Genomic DNA, 10,200 nt, shown 5'->3' on the forward strand with positions numbered 1-10,200 from the left:
TGTTACTTTGCGAATTGCTGCTTTTGTAAATTAATACTACCCACGTACGATATTAAAAGTACAAAACATAAACCTAAGTATACAGCAATTTGCGGATGCCCGGATATTGTGAAAAAACTACTTGGATTTTGCCCAGTTTTATCCACATTATTTGGAAAATGAAACAAGAAAATCGAATTCAGTTTGAAATTGTTTGTCAAAAATTGGATTTGTGAAAGTTTGTTTCATCAAAAATCAAACCAAAACTTTCCTTCGTATGCTTTAAACATAAATTTAACACTGCTGATGTTTTGCGACAAAAAATGTAAGTCGTTTTTCTTCACTAGATAAATGTCTGGAATTTCCTCAGATTTGGCCGAATATTGCTCGGTTTTTGGAATGGAGAATTTCAGATTATTTACCCGGTTTTCACCATGTTTTTCAAATAATTTGCCAGGAAGTGCCCGGCCCGGCTACGTACAAAAACAGTTCATACATAAACCTACATTGGACCTCTTCAACACGCACTGTTCCGCAATGGATTACGGCTTTTTTGAAGAAAACATTCCTGCATTGAAATCTTTCTGGCTTGATACACTGAGCTACTCAGCAGCGTCGCTAGAGTACAATTTTCTAGCCAGCTCCTTCTCTTATCTTTAGAGCGAGCGACGTCCACCCGACCGTCAGAGAAACCGCAATCGGGCGCACTCGGCAAAAAGATTTGTGAACGTTGATCGGCTGAGCAGTGCACTCGGAAACCGAAATGATAAAAGTGTAATTCGTTCTCTGCTCTGTTCTGTTTGCGAGGTGTTGGACAAGCATGTTAAAGTCTAAAATAACATTCTTGAAGAGTAGGCGTGTGCTGAAGGGTCAACACGCATTTTTTTCGTGCTGCAGAAAATTTTCTCAAATAGTATTGATTTTCGTTACTCGCGGATCGCTGGTAACAGAGAAAGATTTGGTTCCGAATTCGTAAACGCTCCTTTAATCCGTTCGAAGTTTGTGGTACGTTTTAAAATCCTACGATAACAATTCTAATGAAAGTAATTTGAACATATTAGGATATCTCTTTCAGCTTACGTTTAGTGACCTTTCTCTTTCTTTCCTCCTGTCTAGATTCCAGCCTTTGTACTCGCTATGACGCTTCACCTTTAATTAATTGTACAATTTCACAATAAATTCTAAAGGTTCTCAACTACTTTCTCACCTGCTCGATGATGCTTACTCCAAATTGTACAGTTGCGCACTTCCGGATAACTTAGTACTTAGCTTGGATAAGCAACTCCACCGGCACTAGCGTACTAATTAGGTTAAGTTATTTACCTAGATTAAGTAACTTTAAGTTAAATTTCAAACTAAATTGCTTCTCACACTCAAGTCTCACCTAAGCACGTAAATTTGAAGTAGATCTTTTCTAATATAGCCTCAATTAGAATCAAGCTATGATTCGAACACCACTAGAACTCAACTTTTAAGAATGATTCTTGTTTGTTTACTTTTGTCTACGTTATTGCTTCTAGCCTTCCCGCTTGATTTGCAGCTTTCTTTTCTCCCTCTCTCATCGTCCCAATTTGAGAACTGTCATCTCTATGAGTGCGTTCAATGCTGTCGGCACGTTAGGCCCGTTCAGTGACACTCCCCCCCAGTTTGCTGACTCCGTCTCTGAGTCTGCAAACTCTTTCTTAGTTCGCATGTCTAGCGCTGGAACCTTAACAGCTGATCTCTTGTACACGCCTTTCGCCGTCTTAATTCTCACGATACGCGCCCACCCGTCTTGGTTTGCCATTCGAATGATAGCGATAGCGCATACGTCGGCTCATAGCTTGATCACGTGGAAACTGCCGACCAACCAGTGGTTTCGTGTAAGCGCAGGAACGGCTTCATCCTCGATCGGTACATAGGTGAGCGGCCTGCCGTTGAAGATGCTTTCGACCCCGACTGAGGCACTCCTAAGTTCATCCTCCTTAGAGCGATATGGTGATTGTAACTCCGCTAAGGTCTGCTTGACGGACTGTACAAATTGTCCCCAGCTCCCCCCCATATGGGGAGCTGCCGGTAGATTGAAACAGTAGGTGGTGGACACCAAACATAACTCCTGGATCATCTTGTGCTGGTATACAGCTTGCAACGCCTCCTTCAACGCCCGATCGATGCCAACGAAATTGGTTTCCCAATTGCTGTCGCTGCACAAGTTTGAGGTTAAAGAGCTAGCTAATAGTAAGTACACCCCGAGGATAGAAAGACAAAACAGAGGACCCCCCAATCTCTTCTCTACTCTACTCCCTTTAGCCACTTCCCTTTTTTCCAAAAGGTCGATATTAACGTGTGCGAACGGTCGAGTCGATGATGTGACTGATGAATCCACAGGTGGGCCATCGACCGCAGGAGAACGCGTACAGGCAGTTGCCTTCGATTCGCCATTCGGGTAATGCACGTCGCGTTCATGCTCCTCTGCAGCGTTCGATTCTGTCTTGTGGTCACAAGAGGTAATGTGATAAGTGTAGTGTACCATGCTAAGCGCTTCTCCATTCGACGCTCCACTGTAGATCGTCCATCCTAAATCGGTCTTAACAGCAATCGGCTGACCAGGCTTGCCTTCTCGACTCTCCCTGACAAGTGTCATGTTTGCATGTTGCACACCGATGAGTAGACGAGGCTGGATACTATGATACGACTCCAGGGGAATCCCTCGCAGATAAGTGTTTTCAGCCTGAAGTTGTTTCGCGTCGAGTGTCTGAGGCGGTAGTTGCAGTCCGCTCACTGTTCGTACGTCTCCCATGTGAAAGCGCTCTCCCGTTAGGCCGGACACTTCTAAGCTGACAATCTGGCTATTATCTTCAATACGGCGTGTGTCTCCGGTCCATTTGAGACTCAATGGACAAGATTTTCCAGCCAGGTTTAGTTCGTCCGCAAGATCTTGGTCCATAAGTGTCAGCGAGGATCCGTCATCCAAGAAAGCGTAGCAATGGATCACAATCCCGTTCCCATACACCACGACTGGAACATAGCGAAACAGGACAGCGCTGGACCCGGACAGGTGAGTGTGGCAGGACCGCTCTTCCCGTTGCACGTTGTCTCCGGTCTGGATGGGCGTGAACTCTGCGTTTGGTTGCATGGGCGCGGATTCTGGATTGAGTTGCTTGTGCAGCAATGGGTGATGTTTGCATGTGCATCCGTTGACTCCGCAGTTCCTGGACACACATCCCCCTCTGTGGCGCTTCAGGCATTTCCGGCACATCTTGGCTTCACGTGTGATTGCCCACCGTCCATCGTACGACAGTTCCCGAAATCCTTGGCAGTTCGCGAGAGATGAACAAGATCCCCTGCAGACAATGCACGCTGTGGGGCAGGTTCTTCTTGCGCCGGCTGATGATGTGCTACCTCCTGGGAAATGAGCACGGTACTCTCCCTGGTGCTCAACGTGAGCATTCACGTATGCCTGAGCTCTCCTGCGTGGTTCCTGGTTGTGTGACGGTACTTTGGGCTGACGCGGCTTCGAAACCAGACAGGCGTCTTCGCCTATCTCGTAGATCCACTTTCCGAAAGTCTTCAGGTTGACCTTCCGAATACTTCTAGAGTGTTTTGCCCACTGTAATTGCATTGGTCCCGGAAGTTTGGAAACCAGTGAGTTCAGCAATGAAGCATCCTGCTTGAGCTCCTTCCGACCACAGGCGTCGATCATCACCGTCAGGTTTTGGACGTCCAGCGCAAAATCGACCATCGCGTTCATAGACTCAGAGTCGACCGGTGGAATGGCAAGAACCTTGTCTTTCAGGGATTCGATAATGAACCTCGGCTGCCCAAATTTTAACTTGAGCGCATCCATCGCCCTGTTCACTGTCTTCGGATGGAGCAGAAAACTTCGAACGGCAGCAAATGCATCTCCCTTCAAGCAGTTCCTCAGTCGTATCATGTTTTCGTCGTCAGTGTAGCCGCACATCCGAGTCGTGCTTTCAAAAGTGGAAAAAAACATCGGCCATTCCTCGGGATTCCCTGAAAACAAAGGCAAGTCCTTTGCGACAACATGGCGAGCGGCGAGCTGATTGCGCGTCAGGTTCCAGGTTAACCGGTTACTGCTTGCGTCTTTTCGCTTGCTTTCGCCTTTCTTCGCTGGCGTAGAACGACCCTTCGGATTGAAGCTGAAATCGTTAGATCCTCCCTTTTCGTCCTCACTAGAGTCATCGCTGCTGTCTGTCTCCGTTTCCTCCTTGGAATCATCGCTGGAATCCTTTTCTCCACCTTCTTCCTCTTCTTCGTCGTCGGAACACCCTTCTTCTTCACTTGTAGAATTTGGTTCATCTTCTTGGCGCTTGGCTCCAGCGGCGCCCAACCAGTTCTCTACCTTCGCATTAGCGTCGTTTTCTTCTTCCGCTGCTTCTTCGTCTTCGAGATCGACCAACTCTTCGAGAATGCTGAAGTGTTTCTCCATCAACTTCTTCTTTTCCTCTAACAGCGTCTGTTCCGCCACAAGTCTCTGTAACTGTAGCTCTAGATGTGCTTTCGCAGACTTCCTCGATCCTGCTGACGTCACTGAGGCAGCTTTCGACGGTTCTCGTATGGGTTTCTTCAGCTGAGAATTTTCCTTCTTCGTTGCGATGTTATTCTTCTCTGGCTTCGGTTTATCGACCTTCTTCCGTAACGCAGCGTTCTTGGGATCCTTGATATCACCTGCCTTCTTCTTTTTTGCTTTGCACTTCTCACAGTTCCACTTTTTACTCTCCACACTTTGGTTCACACCCACACAACTAAAGTGATTCCATCCATCACAATCGTCGCACTGCACCATTCGGCTATAGTCCACCGCTTTACACGTCCGACAGCTGTGACCGACATTTACGACCGTTTTCGCGGAGGAAGTATGGCTAATATCTTTGGGAGGAGTTTTGCTGGTTATGGGGTTAACTTTTTCAGAAGAGGGCCTTTTCTTAGTCGTGCCTGGTTTCGTATTGCTGTTCTGAGAAATTGGGCCAAGAGCAACGGACTTGAGTTGAAGGGGGGTATCACTCTTGGCCTTAGGGGACCTACTAGCTACGCTCTTACCTTGTTGGGCAGCAGTGGCTGCGGTGCTGGCTGAATCAGACATCCTTCCGTAAACGATTTTAAAATATTGATTTTCGTTACTCGCGGATCGCTGGTAACAGAGAAAGATTTGGTTCCGAATTCGTAAACGCTCCTTTAATCCGTTCGAAGTTTGTGGTACGTTTTAAAATCCTACGATAACAATTCTAATGAAAGTAATTTGAACATATTAGGATATCTCTTTCAGCTTACGTTTAGTGACCTTTCTCTTTCTTTCCTCCTGTCTAGATTCCAGCCTTTGCACTCGCTATGACGCTTCACCTTTAATTAATTGTACAATTTCACAATAAATTCTAAAGGTTCTCAACTACTTTCTCACCTGCTCGATGATGCTTACTCCAAATTGTACAGTTGCGCACTTCCGGATAACTTAGTACTTAGCTTGGATAAGCAACTCCACCGGCACTAGCGTACTAATTAGGTTAAGTTATTTACCTAGATTAAGTAACTTTAAGTTAAATTTCAAACTAAATTGCTTCTCACACTCAAGTCTCACCTAAGCACGTAAATTTGAAGTAGATCTTTTCTAATATAGCCTCAATTAGAATCAAGCTATGATTCGAACACCACTAGAACTCAACTTTTAAGAATGATTCTTGTTTGTTTACTTTTGTCTACGTTATTGCTTCTAGCCTTCCCGCTTAATTTGCAGCTTTCTTTTCTCCCTCTCTCATCGTCCCAATTTGAGAACTGTCATCTCTATGAGTGCGTTCAATGCTGTCGGCACGTTAGGCCCGTTCAGTGACAAATAGAAAGAATTTGATTTGATTTTTCAAAGATTGAAAGCTCAAAAAAAGGAAATTGTTGTGGAAATTGTTTTGATCACTAATGGCAGTGAACCGAACCAACTTTTATGAAAATATTTTGTCTTACAAGGACCGTTGTCAATTTTTATGTCTGAACGAGATTTCGATTGTTGGAATTGTAGTAATAATAGAAGTAAAAGTAAAAGAATTATACATCGGCAAACGAACACGAATTGGGTAGAAGTAATAATAGTAGTATAAATAAAAGAATATATATATTTTAAATATATCTACAAAAGAACACGAAATAAGCGGATTAATATTTCGTTCAGTGTTAAAAATGAAGCGAGAAAGAAAGAGAGCTGATAGCAAAAGCTTTTGTTGAGTTACGTACAGGCTTCGGATTCATTTGAGAGCAAACACCCACGGAGCTAAAATCTGCTCCCACTCTTCAAGCGTCTAGAAGGAATGAAAAGGAGTGACCATTTGTCCCGAAGATGTAATGGGGAGAGGGGGTTCTTTTTGCCTCTCGCTCTGCTCTAAAAAGAGAAATGAGCGCTCTTCGGGAGTGGCTCCGGGAGAACGCTTTAAAGCAAACGCCCAGTAAACATGAATCGGCAGAGAGGTAACTCAAATCGCCAGAGGGATCGTGACGATCTCTCTAGCGATTTTGCATCATCACATCGGCAGAGAGAAACACACCATACGCGTGTCTCGGGAGAGTGGCACGAAATAATCTAAGACACGCCCTCCAGAGAAACACCCGAGCACAATCCGAATCGTGTTTGTATGTTTCCCTTCGAGACGCGTGTTTGCCTGCCTGAGAAGTCGACTGCTGCTACGATTGAAAGCACACACGGGACACGGGGACAAGATGCGATCACACCGTACGAGTGTACGATTCAAACTGATTTCGCATGTACGCATTCGTATTCGTTGCCTCTAAATATCTCGGCAGGACAAACCGATCGGAAATATTTGCGTTCTCGGAGTGTCGCCGAAATTTATCGTTTTATTCTTAGTTCGGTGACTCAACTCTCAATTTTTGGCATGTTCTGTCGATTTCTGAAAGGACGCGCTTACTGGGTATGACTTATGAGTGGTACTGCTCTGCCTCCCGGATCGGAAGGAATATCGCAACCGGACCGATTACTGTCAAACCATTAGTTGTCAGTTTGAATCTATCCGGTTTCCCTTCGAAATCTGTTGGATTTTCCTGACAATTTCTCCGCTGCCATACAATGACAGATATCGAAATCGATCAGTTTGATTCGGTTCGGATTTGCGTCGAGTTCTGTCAGTTTTGCTTGAAGGGCCTGTCATTCGAAAACGATCGATTTTGTTTTTGCATCGCAGCAACGGTTTTCGCAATATTTTTTCTGTCGTCGGTTCGATTGCGAGTACCTACGCCATATAGAAAGATTCTACCGCGAAACAACGAACGCAAAGGGCAGCCCGGTAAATCCAGTCGGGAACAGCAGACCGGATGTGTTCAACAGATACCAGCGGTTCCAGGGACTTAACCCTGGAACGCTTCGTAAGATTAGTATTGTCAGTGACGATGGTAATAATCCGGTGGTTTGATCACCAAGGCCCGCCAAGCACCATTCCTGCAACATTTGTTACATTAGAATTCTAATCAAATCTAATTGCTACCGTTTGACGAAGTTCCGACAACAACAGTACCTGGGCGTCTATCTCAATGTTAGCAAAGCCGGGGAATCCCTGCTGCATTATTCGAAGCGGGAACGGGAAACCTAACAGACCTAAAAGAATGCCGTTGCGTTGGACCCCCATAGGTGACTGATTATTGATTGTTGGTGTTGTTTAGATTCAGTACTAAAAAATCTTTTCAAATTTTAGAAAATTCGTACCCGAAAAGAAAGAGGCTCCTTAGAAACTTCAGCGATTCCAAAAGAAGAGGCATCATCGAGCTCCGAATCCAGTTCGGAGAATGAAGATGAAGCTTCTGCCCCGGTGAGGAAACCGTCGATAGATCCGAACAGACGTCAACAGTTGGTACGCGAATTGAACCAGGAAACCTACATCGATCATGGGAAACTTAGAATCGTTACTATCAGGTGGCAGTGATCAACGATCAGAGTAAAATCCGCCGAAAGGTTCCTACCAGCCGTCATCCGAGCTCCGAAGGGCAGTCAGCGGAAGCAAAGTTTGAGCAAGAAAACGGATTCTTACGAACAGCAGAAGTTGACAACCTGTTGACAAAGCTGCACTAACCCTAAATATGACCGGGAAATGAAATACGATTGTTTTCGATGATGGTGAAGAAGGGATGGTCAAAAACCTAAACGAATCAACAACAACAACAACGTCAACAAAACTCCAACAATCCCACACTGCTGAAAAAGATCCTTCGCATACCGATACACAAATTGCAGCGAACCTCAATAGATTCTACCTTCGGAGATTTCAAGGATAGTGCCACAACAACGGGAACGGCATCATATATGTTCGATGAGAATGAATACTTGGTCCAGGAAAAAATGAAACGATTACTTGTCGAAGTTTGCAAACAAAAACCGTAATCGCTCAAACAAGTCAGTCTTTGAACCTGTGCGCAACCACCATATATTTTTACGGATCAGTGAGTTTTTCTTTATTTTCTTCCATATTGTTTACCTTAAATTAATTTTTATTTTCAGCACACAGACGTCAAACGATCTTAGACGAAGTGAGCAGCTCGAGCTACCCGAACGCTTCGATGTGGTTACACTCAGAAATGAAAAAAATATGAAAATTATTATATTTCAATAACTCCGATATTTCTCTGTCATTAATATCCAGAAATATTAAAAAATAACTATTTCAGATATTTAAATTTATGCATCCGAATAATTTCTTGGCGTGTAATGATCCAATGCATAAAATTTAATAACCGAGAAATTATATATTATTTTCTTCAAACAAACGCTTTGTGCGTTTGAGTCCCAACTAAACGGGTATGAGCACATGCTAGATTCTTCAGTTGCTAAATGCCTTTCAACTTGACTGCATGCAGATTCCATTCTCTGTAAATATTTAACTGAATCATATTTAAAAAGGATGGACTCAATTGCAGTAAGTAATATTACCAGCGAAATGCACATGTTTTTATGCTATGGTCAATTATGCACATTGACCATAGAACATGAACAAAAATCAAACGATTTTCGTTTGGTTTTTCTGTTTATTTCTGCTTTAAGCGTTTGCCTTTACTTTACGGCTCAAACTTTTATTTCTGACCACCAGATGTCGTTCCATAACATTTCTCAATGCATAAATTTTAATCGCAGAAATATTTCCCAGTGAGAAATATCCCAGTAATTACACCATGAGAAATATCCGTGTGCGTAAAGAGGGAGATATGTGAAAATACCTAAAATATAACTGTTTGATATTTTATTTATTTCTGAGTGTATCGAACAGATTAAGGCAAATTCAGTCCGGATGAGGGTACAACATGTACAACAAAAGTGATACCAATAATTTAGAGGATCTATTCCAATATGATGTCGATCGACGTGTGGATGATGTGCATTATTTGGACAAAGATTCCCAAAATATTAGTTTGAATAGGATGGTACTGATAGTTAACTCGACTTCCTGGTGCTGTTTGTACACATAAAAAAGAAGGTTGAACTATACATGGATGATGTCAAAATAAACTTGCCAGAACTGCAATCCATTGTGTACTCAATATCGATTCCTGGGGCGCTGGCGTAAAGCTGTGAGGTAAGTTTAGCATTTCTAAATTGAAATAAAAAAAAATCTATTTCCAAATTTCCCGCAGAAATGAACAAAGACTCCCCCAGCCATGGAAGCGTGATGCGTGAGATACACAGCATACCAGATGGGGTCCTGGAGGTGTTTGGTGTCGTTTTGTTCAAACCAATTCGCCTGGGTCAAGCACGTAACGTTCGCTTCAAGATTTTCCCCACCCTGCCGGTTCAGGCCGACGGGAAACCCTGGATGCAGACACCTTGTGATATAAGTATCGGTCACTCAGGGCAGGCCACCGTACTTAGAAAAGTTACGGGTTGATGGCGCGTACGCTCGCATTTGTTTTCGCAGAACTTTCGACAAAAAGACGCCCAACAATGGCAACGATCCTTATTCGATCGATTTGTCCGATACTGATAACAATGTTAAATTGGTGGCGTCCCCGGATACATCGCTTTCACCGGTTAAGCGTTCTCCAGTAGCAGGGACGTAACTTTGCGGAACCGTTCCACGTCCGATTGTGACAGCGGGGGCTCCCGGAGGAGCAGGTGTAAGAACTACTCCGAACAATGCGATGAGTAAACCTGTAGCCGGTGCTGTTCAACGATCTGTATCGTCCCTTAGCACTGTGCCCGACAGCAGTCCAAAATCATAAACAAAATTCCAGCGCATTATA

At 44.0% G+C, this 10,200-nt stretch overlaps 1 protein-coding gene and 1 long non-coding RNA gene across 2 annotated transcripts; one reads left to right on the forward strand and one right to left on the reverse strand.

The window, feature by feature from the left end:
- Window positions 1-1,795: 1,795 nt before the first annotated feature.
- Window positions 1,796-4,765, reverse strand: LOC129752820 (uncharacterized). The gene has a single exon (XM_055748600.1). The coding sequence runs from the start codon at window positions 4,763-4,765 to the stop codon at window positions 1,796-1,798; it is 2,970 nt and encodes a 989-aa protein (XP_055604575.1).
- Window positions 4,766-6,928: 2,163 nt separating this feature from the next.
- Window positions 6,929-8,525, forward strand: LOC129756597 (uncharacterized). The gene is made up of 3 exons (XR_008739499.1): window positions 6,929-7,603; window positions 7,668-8,409; window positions 8,468-8,525. It is a non-coding gene; the product is annotated as an uncharacterized LOC129756597 (long non-coding RNA).
- Window positions 8,526-10,200: the final 1,675 nt, after the last annotated feature.

This window comes from Uranotaenia lowii, chromosome 3 (genome assembly GCF_029784155.1).
Source record: "Uranotaenia lowii strain MFRU-FL chromosome 3, ASM2978415v1, whole genome shotgun sequence".
Classification (NCBI taxonomy): Eukaryota; Metazoa; Arthropoda; class Insecta; order Diptera; family Culicidae; genus Uranotaenia; species Uranotaenia lowii.

What these genes read in the sequence shown, in the direction of transcription:
- LOC129752820 (XM_055748600.1), bottom strand. Translation starts at nt 4,765, where the DNA reads ATGGTGCAGTGCGACGATTGTGATGGATGGAATCACTTTAGTTGTGTG.